The following is an 18070-nucleotide window of genomic DNA, read 5'->3' on the forward strand; positions in this document are numbered from 1 at the left end:
GGTGTTCATTTCGATCTTTGAATGTTGTGTGAAATTGTTGTGAGTAATTTAAAGTGTTTTTTTCCTAGGGCTTAAGATTTTAATGAACCACAGGCTAATTTTCAGAAGGGATCTAATCGGAACTTGCTATGATGATAATAACGTCGATGAATTGATCGGAAAATGGAAAGAAGATAAATCTGGAAATCAGCGGATTCTGTTAGTAATTAGAGACATTTTCTGATAGTGTTTCGGCGGAATTAGCATCAGAGCAAAGGTTTTTAGATCTTCAATATTATTGTCCCGATTGTCAATTTATCTTCTCTCTCTTTAACTACTATGAAAAGTCCTAGTAGATATTCAATTTGGAAAATAGTGATAGCTCGTTGTGTTATTGAAAATCTCAATGATACACAAGTTCGTATTTACATCGGTTAGTTTCTAAAATAAGGCATCATCAAACGCTCCATCAACACTGCCAGTCTTCATTACCAAGCAAGCATGACCGTGAGGGGCTTGTTGATCGACCTCTTTGATCTGATAGCTAATTAATACATCAGCATGTACTCTCGTGATGCTCTGGTACTTCTGTTTAGTGTCAACCTTTTTTTTACTTGTAACTTCTGTTACATTTCTAGTACTTATTGTACTTAAAAGATATCGTCGATGATTTTATATTGTTTTCATTAATTTTATTGGTTCTAACGTTCTAACGTTCTAAAATTTATAATATTTTCACCGCAAAATACATAAATGCCTAAAATACATACATAGCTAGCTAGATACTTAAAGGTATAAAGACAACTAGACACAGCACTAGTTTAAATCAAAATGTGGGTCATGATCCGAATACTCCGGATCTATTTAGAACCAATCTGGATGATTGAGATCTCAATACATTAACTAGTTGCCTTAGAATACTACTGTTAGGCATTCAGTCTTGGTAAAAATATTTTTTTTTGCATTTACAAAATGTTTCCTTACTCGGTGTTAAAATGTTTAACTGTTTTGCAAATAGTAACCAGGGGCCCATCAGACGTTAGTAGGTGCAGCGTTAATAAAGACGCAACATCGCATGTCTGCGCGACTAAAACACAGGGCGTCTCCACCACGCCCCGACGGCTTTTAGACGCTGTTCGCCGGCCCAAGACTTTACTGCTTTTTGCCTTTTACGACCTACGTCCTTTCGGTATTTTGTTGCGTTCCAAATTAGTTTTCCCCCACGATTATTGTCTGCGAATACACTTCAGTTATTTGCAGATAATCTTAAAAACATTACCATGGGAATGCGAAATCCGCGTGCTCAGATAAATTGCCGCATGAGTGCAGTTAATAGAAGAATAATGAAACAATTATTATATTGACGGGGCTTGCGTGTCCGGCGGTAGGTGAGAGAGGATCCCACGTCACCCCACGCGCTGTTGCCAGGGGTGCATAAGAAAAAAAGACCCCATACGAAAATAATTTTGATAGACACTTCGCGTGCAACCAGCAATTACGTTATGCTCGCCTGGTGGCTGGTAATTCGAATTTAGCACATTATCGGTGCTACGAATTTACGATTATTTTCAAATAAATAATAGGAAGTGCGATCGGTTCGCACCTTTTTCTAACCTCATTATAACGTGATCAGACAGACACATGTCATTTTATGCACGAACAGCGTTGAGAGTTGGATAGTTTACGATCTGTGTGAAAAATCGATAGAATAAAAACATGTTCTATATTTAGACGACTTGATTATTTTGTCCGATGGAAACATCCAGTTCTTTTATCAGGTCGGTAGCGCTGTGTAAATGTTGTCTATAGCTAAATGCGCAGGCGCAGACATCTCAGAAGCAACATCCGGCGTTATCTAATCTACGGTCAGTGTTTGAGAAGTAGATGAAATTCAGTGAGATACGCTGGTATGTGTAATCGAATGTCGTGCCGTTGTGCGTCAGATTTTCGTAGCATGTTTTAACAATATTTGATAAATGATAAAACTATCATCTCTGGCGCCACTGACCAGTCTATTCGTGTTGGTTTATGTACAAGATATTGCAACATTACAATTGTTTGAACAACTGAAAACTAACCAAGAAAAAATATAAAAGGTGAACAAAATGAAGAATGCAAAAGTGCATTTACCATTCATACCCTTATAGGTAAAGCTGGGTGATAAAATATTATGACAACAATTTCAAATAGGTACTATGTTCTTTGACATTAAGCCCAGTGCTATGCTATCTTTGGTAAAATGACACCTACGGTATAAATTCCTAACAATTCTCGTCACATCATCATCGACTCGGTAAATTTATTTACGACTTGAAGTATTGTTAGTACAGATTACCGTAGTTACGTGTTTGTCGAGCCCATTGAGATTTTAAGTGGTTTTAAACAAACACTATTGAGTCGAGAACAGGGGACCTCTTGTGCTGCTATGTTCCCTTGGTAAATAACACTCTCCCTGGTTATTTATTTAGAAAAATCTAATCTTGACGTGGAGTGGGCTTTATCACATTTCCGGCTGATCTCGAGATCTGTAGTACTAAATACTTGGGTGTTTTCATTATAAAATTAAATAAGTATGACAAATACGAGATGTTAGCCTTTCCCACGGATGCTCAGATCATTAACACCCGTGTATAAATTACAAATAACTATGTTTTTTTGGCAGGTAAATTAATAATTCTCTAAACAGAGCAGGACGTCGGACAGACGCGTCATTTATAAACGAAAACATGAAAAGTCATCAGAATGTAAACGTCAAAGCATTTTTACATGTTCTAAGATGTGAAATAATGAAATAGAAACGTCCATCCGTGTCAGTTCTATTACAAAAGAATAAGCGCGTCTTGCAGGCGTGTCAGGAGGTGATGCCATAACATATGAAGAAACAGAAGGTACCCTTCATGCTAGTTTTGAATCAACACGATTCGAACAGACACAAGATGTTATCAAAGAAATTTAAACTTCTCTTAATTTCATTTCTTACGTAAGAGAGGACAAAGATTTTAATGATGAAACTACAAAATTGAAATTGGGGCAAAACCATTTAGCACTAATTTCGAGCCATAAATATTATCATCTAGACAACACAAGAACGATCTTCTGTAATGTGCTTTTGTGTCTTCTATCCAAACATTAATTAAAACGAGCGACAGTTTCACACGACATTCATTAGGTATATCATGTCATCACTCATCTGCTTCTATTTCCGATACTTTAAGTTTTTCTCTGTCTGCGCTGCCAAAACTCATCCCACGCACCAACTTGACTGTTAATTAATTTTAACTGACGACTAAAGGAATAGCATCCTAGAGGAATGAATGAATGAACGATGCCGTACGAACTTTAATGAGATTCTGCTTTCTTTAATGGGATATATTGTCATTTATCAAACGCAGGGGATTTTACTGTTGCTTTGTCTGTGGTTTTTTTGCTTGTTTGTGACCTATTCTAGTCTCTGCAATTCCAGTTTTACTTTTAAACCCGATTTATTTTACTAAGTTACAACCCACAAAAGATAAACTTTAATAAATTAAACATTTACATACATACATATAATCAAGTCTATATCCCTTGCGGGGTAGACAACAGTCTTGAAAATACTGATAGGCCACCATCAGCTGTTAGGTTTATACTGATAGAATTGAGATTCATATAAAGTTACAGGTTGCAAGCCCGTCTCCCAAAAGAAGAATCCCAAGTTTATAAGCCTATCTCTTAGTCGCGTTTTACGACATCCACGGGAAATACATGGAAAACCTCTACAATAGGTTTCTTTTTCTGTAGGTCTATATTGTCTCTAGATCTTTTTTCGAAAACTTATTTTAATACTGTGTTATTTACGCCATTCCGATTTCCAATAAAATCTACTCGTCTGATAACATCTTTCATAGACAACTAAATCCAGACTGAACCGCTAGCGAGGGCTACACAAATTAAATTTACAATCGTCATACGTCATAAATAAAACATAAAAACTGACACTATGAGCTACAATTTGCTAAACTGTCGACGTATCAGTATTCAGTGTTCACTCCGAAATATTCAAATTGAATTGTGTGCCGTCAACGGAATACGAAATCGTATCGGATAGTTAACAAGTGTTAGCGTGTTAGCTGAGGATCTAGCCGGTTGCGTTTTTAAAATCATTTAGGAGTACATTGTACTGTTTGTTTGTTTGTTTGTAATATCTTTATTGCATAGAAATTTACACAATAAAATAGTACATAGTTATAAAAGAAACAAATCAGTTGCAATGGCGGATTTATCCCATGAAGGGATCTCTTCCAATAATATAATAATATAATTGTAAGGTGGGTAATTTGTCATTTAATCTCTTGCAATATTTATTTTTCAATAATAATAATTTGGTAGGAATCTGTAAATTCAGGCAAAATGGTAGTAGTTATTTTTAAGAAAGGGCAGCCCGATGTAGTGCAGACTAGCGGAAAAGGGGGGAAGAAAACGTTTGGCTTAAGGGGCAGTCTCTGTAGTAGAGTTTAAGAAAAGGAATTAAAAATATGTATACCTACTTAAATATTATCCTGAAGTTTATTATTATTGGGCCTTCCTACACAATAAAGCATTTACTTACTTACTTTGCTATTGTTTGCGTCTTTTGCATATTACATTTGCGGTACTACAACGGGATCCAGGCTTCTGCCGTGTGGTTTCCGCCACTTAATAATAAAACCACTCCATCTGTTTTCCATGAATGTCGTACAAGGCGACTAGGGGATAGGCTAATAAACTATTAAGACTGAAAGGCCACGTACAGTTGGGTTTATAATGGAATTGAGATTCAAATAGTGCCAGGTTGCTAGCCCATCGTCTAAATGAAGAATTCTTTATCAATTTCTATTGTTTAATATAATTCGCCATTAATTTGTACGGCAGCGGCCGGTCGGATCGTTACATATTTTAGTGCGCAATAAATTGTATAAAGCTATTTATGCGATGAATATATTTTGAATAACAAAATATGATGACGGTGACTTCAAAAGCAGTTTTTTTTTTAGGAAATACGCATTTGGTATTTAAAAATAGAAGGAAGAAACATAGACAAGGCCACGACTTTCCTACTCCTTGAGTAGGGTAGACCCATACAAACATAAAATCACGCCTCTTTCCCGGAGGGGTAGGCAGAGACTACATCTTTCCATTTGCCACGATCTCTGTATACTTCCTTCGCTTCATCCACATTCATAACTCCCTTCATGCAAGCTCGGCGGTTTAGGACGTCCTTAGTTTTATCAAGATACGTTCGTCTAGGCCTTCCCAAATTCATCCTAATTCCATAAACAATTGATATTCATTCCTTGCAGTTTACCTGAAGGGTAAGTCCTTCCGCTAGCCACGAACCTTGTATATTACTCATCCACATTATATATGTATGTGCCGTGTGGTTCCCGGCACCAGTACAAAAAAGAATAGGACCACTCCATCTTTTTCCCATGATGTCGTAAAAGGCGACTAAGGGATAGGCTTACAAACTCTGGATTCTTTTTTAGGCGATGGGCTAGCAACCTGTCGCTATTTGAATCTCAAATCTATCATAAGGCCAAATAGCTGAACGTGGCCATTTAGTCTTTTCAAGACTGTTGGCTCAGTCTACCCCAAGGGATATAGACGTGACCATATGTATGTATGTATTGATCATCATTCCTTCAATTCATTCCTTGCAGTTTACCTGAAGGTAAAGTCCTTACGGTAGCCGCGATCCTTGTATATTACTCATCCACATTATAAACTTTTCATACAGGGTCGTCGGTTTAAGGCACTCTTGACTTGACCTGACTGCAGTCTAGATCTTGCTAATCTAATTACCATTTACATTCCCATTGTGTATCTGCAACAGTGGCCAAATCATTCGACCAATTTTGATTGAGTTTTAGTTTGGTAACTAGATGCCAAAGCAACGGTTATAAGGCTTTTTTGCCTGGATAATTTTTTTAACTAATGACTAATGTGTGTCTTACCCATAAGGCATAAAGACGTAGAAGGTACTTATGACGTATAAAAATTCTACGCGGAACTGGCGTTTCTTTCAAGTTGCCTCCTCCACTCCCCAAATTTACCAGCCTCACCATAATCCCATAAAGTGGGGTGTAACTTTTTAAATTTTAAAACTGTTACCACCATCCTACAACTCTCAGCTGACATAAAACAGTTCGCCTTCAGAGGGTATCTGCATAATCGTGTAGTGCCCTTGAGGCGTACTGATGCAGAATGACGGCATCATAGAATTGCAACGTTTTTCGAGTTTCCGATGAATATACATAAATAAAAATATATATACGGGACAAATAACACAGATTGATTTAGCCCCGAAGTATACATACATATAATCACATCTTTTTTCCCTTACCGGGTAGACGGAGCCCGCAAGGGATGTATTTGTATGTGCGAGACAATATGAGCAGCAGTATGATTCTTTTGTTACTGTTTCTTTCATTTTTGGTTGTTCCCAGAACTAATTAACATGAAGAATTGAATTGAAGATTTATAGGTTTAAGAAGATAGAAAATAAAAGGCTCGTGGGTTCGTCGTCTCCATGTTTATTTCGAAATGTTTTGTAAACCAATAAATCCAAGAAATAAATTGGCATTTCTTCATAACTTGAAGTCCATTTTTCTTTTTCACATTACCAGTTTTTTTTTCTAAACGTTTAATCTTCTGTACATTCATTATTTAGAGGTACAGTCCCTCGCAAAAATCGGCTAACAAAGTAACACTTGGCTCAAGTGTCGCCAAGTGGCGGTCGCCGATTCGATTACCGGGTAGTGCCGGGGGCTCGATTCTAAATAACTTAACATGGTTTGCTCGAGTGCTCGATTATTCGATTTAACACCGATTACAATGCGTAACGGCGTTGTTTAGAAATGTGTTTGCTATTTTTCAGATGATTATTTTTTGTTAATTTTTTTTTTAAGGAATTTGTAGATTAACAAATTGGTTTATAAAAGTGTGATTTGACCATTTTCCATGTGAATATAGATGAATGTAGAATGAATGATGCAAAGGAAGTATGCAGGGATTGTGAAAAATTACAAGTGGGTAGATGTAATTTTTGCTATTCAAATAGTGACAAGTTTCTAGTACATTGCCTAAAAGAGGAATCCCAAAATTATTAGTCATCCCTTGACTGGCCTTTGCAATCTTCCAAGGAAGAGAAGCAGCTGTGACACACTGGATTGTTTCCTTACTACTAAACCAGCATGGAAGTTTGCACTAGACACGTGTTTATATTCCCTTACTCTCCTTTACAACATCCAAGGGAAAGAGATGGAGTGGTCCAATTCAGCACCAGGAACCACACGGCACACCTTATGACCCTATAGAAGCTATTGTGATATCAGATATCAACATAGGACAGCATCCCTACGCTGCATAAAATCTGTATGAGCGTTAAATAAAGCCCGAGCGGGCCGTAAAACACTCACGGCCCTTTTACGAGCTTCCTTAGGGTTACAGCTAGGATTGAGGTTATCTTTGTAATCGATGCTTTTGAGGCGAATAATCGAGAGATTTCATTCGAACAGATTGAATTTTAATGTTTTAGGAGCAAGTAATTATAATTATAATCACGCCTTTTTTACTTATGGGGCCCTGTCTAGGCCATAAGATGTTAAGACTATCTGGTGGCATCTGATTGGTTAACTTACTTCGTTATGGTTTAATTCTTAAAATGCCTATTTAATTAAGGCCGTGTTGTTTAGAAAGAACATAAAAAATTTAAAAGTAGTAAAATATTTTAAGTTATTGTTATTAGTAAAAGATAGATTTTGACTTTGCAAATGTAATAAAATAGCAAGAATTTCTATTTGCAATGAATAAACTCAAAAATTTATCTCTGAAGATAACTTAGTTATTCGGATAGTGTATTTGCCTTCTACATAAAGTAGACAAAACATTGCAAAGCCTGTCAGTAGAACAACTTAGCTTTACTTTGTATTAATCTCAAAGAGGTTCATTACTACCAAAATATAAAAGAAATTCGAGATTCCATTCAATTAAGATAAACAGATACGGACAAATTTATAACACCATTGCTGTCTATGTATAGCGTTGTAAAGAATAAACTTGGTAAAATAAGGCCCATCTCAAGAGACAGAAAACCTTATCGTAAATTGTGCGAAACAAACAATATCTTAATGCAAAAGTTGTTCCAAATAAGATAAAATCGGACGCTTCGTAGGACCTTTGTCTTTATTTAATCATCGCAATAGAATCGTCACAGTCTATGGTCTGACAAATTCGCACGCCCTCAACATCGTCTTAAACGCGCACTTAAGTCCTACCCTTTTCGTCTTTCACCCTCGGACGCTTCCATTCTTTTTATATCGCAACTTTATTAACGCATAAAGGTCTGGTGATGGCCCTTTAAGAATTAGGATGCGTCCCGTGGCCGGGCGTTAGGCTCAGCGGAGCCGAACAAATGGAGTGTCGGAACTTCTACGCAGGCCTGAATGGCCCGGCCAAACCGCTCGGTTCGCCCTGTCCCATCACTAGTACTGCGCGCAATTAAACCGTTATCACATCGCCTATTTGAATATTTTCGAATCATCTTATTTGCATGTTCATTTTTTGATCTGTTTTTTTTTGTAACATGCCAGTTTTTTTAAGATAAAAGTTTATATTCTATTAGGGATGTAACACACCAAATAACGAGGAAAATGATCCCCGATACGAGTATCGTCGTTGTGAAAGCAATCGGATTTACATGTCTACCGACTGTACTAAAAGGAAATCATGAATGAAGCGCAGTATAGGAAACCCAAAACATTATCCTTATGCTCCCATTTTACGACCTTTACCCCCATCGAGTCGAAAGGGTCACATCGGTACGACACGCTGTAAAACATCCCCGTCTCGCTCGCCCTCCTTCCGAACTCATAAAAGCGAGCGAGATAATCACGAAGATGAGTCGAAAATTATTTTTTTTATTATCACCATCGGCGGTGCTCTTTTATTTCCTTTTTACGGTCCGAGTACCTCATAAAAAGACAATAAACTTACTATTTACAGACCATCAGGAAATTGTTAGCCGAAGAGGTCTCTTTACGACACATGTTCGCCTGGTGGCGGGCGAGTCCAAGTGATGCACTCTTTACGATTGGCGCGCCCGTAAAATGTAAGCAATGATACATTTTTATCTTCCAAGAGTGTATCACGCGCCGTCAAAATCATCTGCACACTTTACTAGGCCATGAATACAGAAGCAAAATACCGATAACAAGTATTGGATATAAATAAGATCTTTTATAATCTGTAACCATTGAATCTACAACGCTAAAGTTCCTAGTAATTAATTTTAAAAAGTTATAAAAGGCCAAGATTACAAATAGTGTTGGGTAGTTAAGCAAACTGTTAACGAGTATCAAGTTTAAGTAAAAGGTCGCTACGGAAGCTGCTCAAGATGCTCACTCCACTTTTATGATTGGGGAATTTCGTCAAGAGATTTAATAATAGTTATTAAACGGTTGCCCGAGCTAATACATCCGTTAAGTGCTCTTTTTATGATTTAACACTGATTCTCCTCGATATTACCGACCATAAATTATAGCCAGGATTACCGGCTAAATTGTTTTATGATATGTTTTCATTATTTACGGGTTTGATGTGTTATTGAAATGCTTCCTCCGTGACGTCACGAAAGTATTAGAACGAAGGGTACGTCTACGGAACGAGGGTGATCGTTATGTAAAGTGAGCGATTTACTTATTCGTGTTAGTTTGTAATAATAGCGACATTTACATCGGGGGTTTTGCAATATCTTGAAGCGGCGGGTACCAGGGCGGCAGGGGCGCGGAGGAGGAGCTAAAGGATTTCAATATTGTGAATTCCAAGGATGCTCTCCAAGTGCGTGTAATGAATTTTGGGATTGTCTTGTGGTTTTTCGGTTTTAACCTCTCGGTCCCTTCGGGGGTGTTTGGTCGCGCTCTATCGACTAGACCTTTCGTTTAGCTGTATAAACGAAACTCTTTTGAAAACTGTCGGTCTAATATTCTTTGTAATATTTTTCGTGAACGAAAGACTGCTCCGCTGAAAGGTACACGTCGCGGCATGGCACGGTAGTTAAGCCCAAATATATGGAAATAAGGGTGGTATTATTTAGGTCCGGCCATTCGTATGATAAAACAGAACCAGTCATATTTGCCCGCAGACGATTTCTATGGAGATTTCGGTCTTGTTGCGGGGTTAAATCCGTGCATGGGGATGATATACGGACGGACCATTGGCGTTTTCTTTTTGCGTAAATATCATCGTCGTGTAAACGTGAAGAAATGGCCGCCAACAAAGAGAAAAAGGAGTGCAATAAATAAGAAACAGTCCGTCTTAATTACCAGGAAAGCAGAAGTGGTCAGGCAGCTGTATTAGAAGCAGCCGGTGCTAAAGTCGAAGATGAAATTTAAAACAAAACACAAGTTAATTTTTTAATGTTCTTGAGTCTGCGGTGTAGTTTGAGTTTACGGCCTGTTGCGGTCGCGCCCGAGGCGGGGACTGTTCTAATTAAAATCGCCCCGTTTCTGTGGTATTCATTTTCATCCTTTAAAACGCTTTTTGTTGTGCTCTCCTGGTTAGGTTACGTTATTGTTGTGGGTTGTAACTAATTTACATGTTAATGAGATGTTGGTAATAATGTAATTTCCAGCTTCGATTACCTTTTGAAACTATTTGGAGCGGGGTTTTTTTATTAATCCGCTTATTGGACGTTGAGGTAATTGACGACGTCGAACAAAAGAGTAGGCTACAATTGATGATGCAAGTGTAACCGCAGTAGCAGTTTACAACTGAACTGTACCTACATTATTTTTTAAACATTCCTAATGTCCATTAGCATTTATTATAATGCTAACCAGGGAAGCAGAAGCGCGGTCGCACATAGCAAAGCAAGGCATAGGCCGAGCGCGCCTTTGTCTCGACGATTATGTATGCAAATGACGACCAGTCCACCTGTGCCTCTTTATGTACGCCTGGTAAACAATCGCCAGATGGAAATGGGAAGGGAACTTTTTTTTTCTTTTTTTCTTGTTATTTTGTTCTTACTTACTTACAGCTACTGGAGTATAAGAATTGCTGAACATTTATCATTTGGTTGTCTTCTGTACAATATCATCCATAAATGTTAATCTGGCAGATTAAACAATAGTCACGCACGTCACTCAAGAATGTAAATAAGAACTGACATAATTTATGTATTATTAACATTTGAAATTGCGTCAAAAACAATTTACTTAGTGATTTATAAAACCATACCATTATTGCTGTGTATTATTAAAATAATTAAGTCGTTCGCTGCGCCTCTCGTACTAACTACTAGTGTTGCGTAGTAATGAGGTGTCTCAACGTTTAAACGTTATTTTTCACCGCGCACTTGTAACGGAATCGATCGTAAATAATCGATAAGTAGGTAGTTAGTTACCTTCATCTATCCTCAGCTCGTAAATATACAAGAATGAAACCGCGTATTACGCGTTTAAAAAAAACTGAAGCCGCAGTCAACTAGGCGGAATGATTGCACACGACTCTCTCCGGCCAGTGTTTTAACAATTAAAAAGTAAAATACAATTTATTGAGGTAGCAATCAGGGCGTTGCCTTCTACAAACACCACTTAAATGAGGAATCAATAATTTGAAACAATATTTTACAGGTACAAAGTGGTTAGTAGGTTTACTATTTTTAACACTTTAAAACTAGTTATTATATTTCTGCATTATATATTTTCAACTTGTTCAAAGTCGCTTGCAACGAAATATTTCCGGATCAATGAACATGTGACATGAGAAAGTTTCTAAAGTTCAAATTATTTGAGACTTGAAATTAAAAAAAAAAAACGCCTTCTCGAAAACTCTTGCTTTCATAAGGGTACGGGAAGTAGTATAAGTATAAAACATAAATTATAGCGTTTTCATTATCGAGCATTGCAGATGTAATGTTTTAAAAGAGCTACTATTATAGCCATATTTTTGAGAGTAGAAGAAGAAGACCATTTGAAAATTTTCAAAAACATCACAGAATAGAATATGTCACTTAGTAGTCTTATAAAAAAAAATAACAAGAAGGAGAGAAGGTCATATAATGATCTATTTTGGTATAAATAACGAAGAAGTTCTCTTCAAAGCTCTCACCCATCACTCGTGACCGATCACTAGTGACGTGTGCAAGTCAAGCAAGATTTTAAGCGATTTTAAGTCCCCTGAAGGCGCCAAAGCCGCTTACTTTAAAAGCAACACCGAAGCTGTTATCTAGCAAACTTGGTAGGAATTCCCTGCCATTCCGCGCTTCGCCGACCGTCTAATGCACGCCTAAGATAATTAAATGTATTTTTAGTCGGGTCTTAATAACCGTTTTACTATCTTCCAAGAAACCTACATTGTGATTTCATTGACTGTCTACTGGAGGTTTGTGCTCTTATTAACTGTTACTGTTAGTTTTATTTGTATGAGGAAGTTTACATTTAATAAAATCATATTAATTAGTACTTTCACACTTAGTTTTTTTTTTTGTTTAAATATATTCATAATTTTTGTTTGATATGCCACTACCACATTCTTGCCAATTTATTAACTTATTATTTTTGTTATTTTTCTAGTTTACTTATCGATTCAAAGTAAGACGATGTAAAATGAAAATATTCTTACAAAATCTACAAATATAATAATAATTTTGTTAACGTTTTTACTAATCGGTTAATGTCATTGCAAAACCGTTGTACAATTTGTTCAATCACTTATAAACTTCTAATTAATGACAAATACATTACAAAAAAGGAACATGACACGTAACAAGAGACGTTCGAATTTCGGGACCACCAACAAACGCAGTTTGAATTTAGAATGGGATTTAAAAAAATGCTAATCTTTACAATGGCGGCTTCCCGCCTTGATTTGCAAACAGTGTAAGGTGACGATTGTATGGTGATCGTATATGACGTTACACGGACAGATCTGCCCACACGATCATATTATTGAGCTTGCATGAAAGCCGACTATGCAGTGTTAGGCTGCAGTTAGACGACGCGAAAAAATTCTTGCGGCCGCCGCGCGGCGACCGCGCGGTGGCCGCGTACTAACTGTTCAGTTATAGCAAATTTATGTTTTATTATCTAGGACGTAAAGTTGAAATTAATTTTGAGTAACTAACTGCGCGGTGACCGCGCGGCGTTCGCTCCTCGATCACACGGCGGCCGCGCGGCCGTCTCGCTCGAATCACTCGAATGTTCTCGATGTACGCCCCGCGCCGGCGTCCCCGCATTCTCCTTTCATTGGACTTGCGTAGACATCGTGACGCGCGGACATCGTGATTTCGAAGATGGATGAACTGAGTATCAATCCTGAGACATTGATATCTTTAGTGGAAGAAAGAAATATCCTTTGGGATAAAACAAGCGAATCCTATAAGGATAAACGTCAAACACTAAAAGCCTGGCATGACCTATGTTCAATTATAAAAGAAGATTTCAATGACCTTCCAATTGGGGAAAAAAACACATACGGTAAGTTTTCCATCTTTTATTTGGTAATTAAAAAATTGTGAACATTCATCATCATCATAAATCGCAAAAAAATATTATTTGAGTTAAGTTTAAAATTGTTTTTTAACTGTGATATTCTTGCAATAAACGAGTGATTTGATAATTTTGAGTATCTATATATATTTGTTTTGCCATGGTACACTGCCCTGAGGAGAAACAAAATATTCAGCAAAATTTTGACGAACATTGTCTGCTATTAAAGGATCTGCATATTCTGATCGTGACAGTGTCTGTAGTTCAAAGCCTGAATCGACAATTAAATTACCTATGCCCTGTTCTTTATGTATGAAGTTTTGTAATAAACAACAGGTTTTTACAATGTCGACTGTGAGCTCCAAAGATACATTTGAAGGCCGATGGAGGATCCTCCATTTATTGGCCATTATGCCGAAAGCGCATTCCACATAACGTCTTGCTCTAGTAAGACGATAATTAAATATTGACATTGTTTCATTGAGTTCTCGACCACTAAATGGTCTCAGTACATTTTTGTGCAACGCGAATGCTTCATCCGCGACAAATACGTACGGTAATTGAAAATTAGTCTCTGGAATCAGAGCAGGCTGTGGTAAGTTAAGTGTATTGTTCAGCAGTCTCTTCCAAAAGACAGTTTCTTTAAAAACACTTGAATCGCAGTCCTTGCCATATGCACCAATATCTACAAATATAAAATTATAATTGGTGTCAACGACTGCCATTAATACAATAGAAAAAAAGTGTTTGTAATTTAAGAACATTGATCCAGATTTTGTAGGTTTAATTATTCTGATATGCTTCCCATCCACAGCACCTAGGCAGTGGGGAAAATTTGCAATAACAGCAAAGTCTTCAGCAATATTCAGCCATTCATTTTCTGATGGTATTTTCATATATATGTTTACTAGTTCTGACCATATACAGTTACACACTTCTTTAATGATAAACGATAATGTTGTTTTTCCAATTCTAAATGCGTATCTTAAATCGGCAAACGTGTGACCTGTTGCCAAGTACCTGTAAATATATAAAATGATATTAAGGAACTTATTTCAAGCAATTAATTATACTAATAGTATTAATATTAATTAACATGTTTCCTGATAATGAAACATAAAGAGGAATCATGCGAATTAAAAATAACTATATTTTTTAATGTGAATATTATTTTTAAATTCCAGGTAAAAAAGTTATTCAGAAATGGAAAAATATGCGAGATGGGTGGATGAAATGCGAAAAGAAAATGAGGGAAAACAAATCTGGATCTGCAACAAAAAAGTTCATAAGTACCCATACTATGATAATATGTTGTTTTTAAAGAAAATATACAACCCCCGCGAAACTAATTCAAATTTTAAGAATTCTGAGCCAGGAAAAAGTAAACCAAATACGAAAAATAAAGAATTGAGTGATGTGGATGCAAAATTCATGAAGTTTATGGACTCTGTTGAAAAAGAAGAAGACAGTCGTATGATGTCGTTCTTTAAAGGAATTTTACCAACTGTTGAACAATTCAATGATGAAGATACTGTTGAGTTTCAGTACCAGGTGATGTCTATTGTGAGAAATATAAAAGCTAAAAACCAACAGCTCCAGAATGCTGGTTCGAAAAGGCCTTACTTTACTCCACCACCCGAGACTACGTATCGTCGAGAAGGCGAAAATGTATCATACGAAAGCACCTATCAGTATGGTTACACTACTGCTGCTGGATCTGGACGTCCGACAACACAACAATCATCTTATTCTGAAGAGTCCGAATCTACCGTAGGTGGAGAGCAATACAATTTTGCCAGTCCATCCAATTCAAGTATCGACGATTTAGATTTTACAAATATATAGTCTGCCTTACAAATTTATATATATAATGATTAATAAATACCACTTGACCAAGTAATTGTTATTATTTATTTACTTACCGCAATGTCACTGCTAATCTTTCTGTGGGGGTAATACTGTCCCGCATGTTAGTGTTCTGGTGCTTCAATTTATCATGTATGAAGTTGAGTAGTTTATCAAATGTTTTAACATCCATTCGGAAATAATCTGCGAATTCTTTTTCATCTTCTCGCAATTGGTTGTATAGCGTATGAAATTCACCAAACTCTTCTCGCCGTGCTAAAATAGGATGAATCCAAAATTTTCTACAATTCTTTTTTTCTTTCTTTTTGCTTTGTCGGTACAAGTAATATGCAATCATAATTTTATTCTTCTTAGTCAAATAGCTCATAACGAACACGTGTGAATTTTAAGAAAGACCAAGATCAACTGGAAATGGTTCGGGTTCGCAGTGGCGTGGCCACCAGGCCTGACCGCGCGGCCGCCGCGCGGTCACCATACTTTCGTCGCGCGGCCGACACGCTGTAACATTCCGCGTCATATAAACGCGCCCTTAGTGGTAACATTTTGATTTAGTATCTTCAAAGTGATTTATATCTTCGATAAACTAATCATCTGCAAACATGAGCAGGAGACAGCATTGTTGAATTTTTTGTATACATATTTTACTTTTATCCAAGTGTCTGGTAACTTACAACTTTAAGAAACCTTAAACAACAAAAGCAATTTGTACAAACAGTTGAGGTAAATTAAGATTAAAAGGAAATGTTCAACTCGTGCAACTACAACGTGTTCGTTTGAAAAACTTGTTAAACAAAATAATACAGAATGCATTCCCTCTCACATAACTTCCGTAGAATATCAAGCTAACATATCTACATAGGGAGTACAAAATACGTTTAAAAATTCAAACCAAACTGTGTTCACGTTATAAGAAATATTCATGCGTAACACCGTTACCTCACCCGCAAAGGCATTCCACATTCAAAATAATATTTTCATATTTCGAAAACAGAAGACGCGTTCTATATTTGAAAGCATAGCGGGGGACGCGGGGACGGACTCCCCTTGGAAAAAAAAAATATTAATATCGTATTGAACGTTCGTAACTCCCGCCAAAACAGCGCAGCGTGATAAATCACCTTCGGGAAATTAAAACTGTCTTTAAAACAATACTTTCTTTGCATCTGAGTGGCGCTCCCTATTTTGTATTCTGCCCTGCTCTAACACAGTCGTTTCGCGCATATGCTTCCCGCTCGAATAGGAAGGAAACTGCCGAGACGGGGGCCCAAATAGAATGACATTACTTTGACGATAATGCTTTGTTTAGATTATACGCAGTCGATTATGCGCTCGTTTTAATTATAATATTTTTCAGTTACAAATTGTGATAATTTTTAAACGTTACAATCGTAACGTAGTTATGAAATGAGACAATTATGTGCTAGTTATAAAAGACAAATAATGTAACACTCATTAATTTATTTAAATTACTAAAAAATAAGTACTAATAAAGTAGGTAAGTACTTCATTTTAAAATCAATCAAATTAATATTCAGAACCCTCCACTGGCAAATTCTTACTTTTAAATAAGTGTAGTGTAAAATAAATCATTTTTTTTATAAGTACCTTTGTAATCACAGACACGGTTCATCTCAATGCATAAACAAAGCGCTGCCATTTTGTTATCTAATTTCTTTTTTCTAAACAATGAACTTAATTACTTTTTCTGTCACGAAAAACCGGGAGATAAGAAGACCTATTTGAATCGTTGTTATCAGCGCCTTCGTCTCCTGCCACCCTAGTACTTTCACCCTTCAATCCCAGGATTTTTTTTCTTTAGGAACTCCCCTGGAATACCTTTCAGACGTTATTTAAAGATAACTAATGCCTCCAGTCATTAAGGGAACATTTGAGAAGAAAAATAAAAGAAAAATAAGAGAAAATGCAAGCCAAATGCATTTTTAATATTGTTGCCAATGGAAGCAAATATTATCAGTATGAAATTATCGGAAATATTTGTGTCACGTATACGAAAATTTATGTACCCTATGTAGGTATTCGAATGTTCTCCATTAATCAATTCAACTTCGTTTTTCTATTGTTAATACAACTTTTATAGAGCTTTGAAATTATACGTCCCTTTTACTTATAAAGTGCTTTATCTAAGCCCTGTCTAGTTTTTGTTTCCTCTTACCTACATTTTACGATCTCCTCATCATCGGTACACACGTAAAACTGTTCAATAAAATATATATAACAATTAAATTTTTATTGCCCAATAAAAGTTTATTTAAAAAAAATATTTCGGTCTTTTTGTACCCCTTGTTCGAATAGGTCTAATTGACCCTATGATTTTAAAACCACAACTTTTAACGACCGAGAAACGTATAAAAATTGAAATTAAAATCGCCGTGTCGCGACAAGGTGTTTATATTTTTTGTTCTCTTTACAAAAAAAAATATAATCATCTCCTGGTTGTAAAATACTATCGGACATTTACGACAAATTCACACAAGACCTACTTAATAAATCTGACAAAATCTCAAATTTATACCCGCGAACGAAGGACCAAGAGAAAAAAGATTATTTTACGACGCTGTTAAGATTAGAATGCGGCCCTGGACAGGGACAGTTCGGGAAAATTCATTTTAATTAACATATTTTTTTTGTTAAAAATGCCTTTGAGAATTTTCATTAAAATAAAGATAGAGAGAGTATTAAAATTATATTCTCTTATAAAA

At 36.4% G+C, this 18070-nt stretch overlaps 2 protein-coding genes across 5 annotated transcripts in view; both read right to left on the reverse strand.

The window, feature by feature from the left end:
• The window catches only part of LOC106137864 (homeobox protein homothorax), a 293141-nt gene that overhangs the window by 161736 nt on the left and 113335 nt on the right, over nt 1-18070 (reverse strand). The gene's annotated exons all lie outside the window — the stretch shown is intronic.
• On the reverse strand, nt 13468-15852 carry LOC106133356 (uncharacterized). The gene is made up of 2 exons (XM_013333059.2): nt 15407-15852; nt 13468-14504 (listed from the first exon to the last, which is right to left on the reverse strand). Exons 1-2 carry the CDS (start codon nt 15715-15717, stop codon nt 13625-13627), a joined length of 1191 nt encoding a protein of 396 aa, XP_013188513.1. The 5' UTR covers nt 15718-15852; the 3' UTR covers nt 13468-13624.

Source organism: Amyelois transitella, chromosome 18 (assembly GCF_032362555.1).
Source record: "Amyelois transitella isolate CPQ chromosome 18, ilAmyTran1.1, whole genome shotgun sequence".
Lineage (NCBI taxonomy): Eukaryota > Metazoa > Arthropoda > Insecta > Lepidoptera > Pyralidae > Amyelois > Amyelois transitella.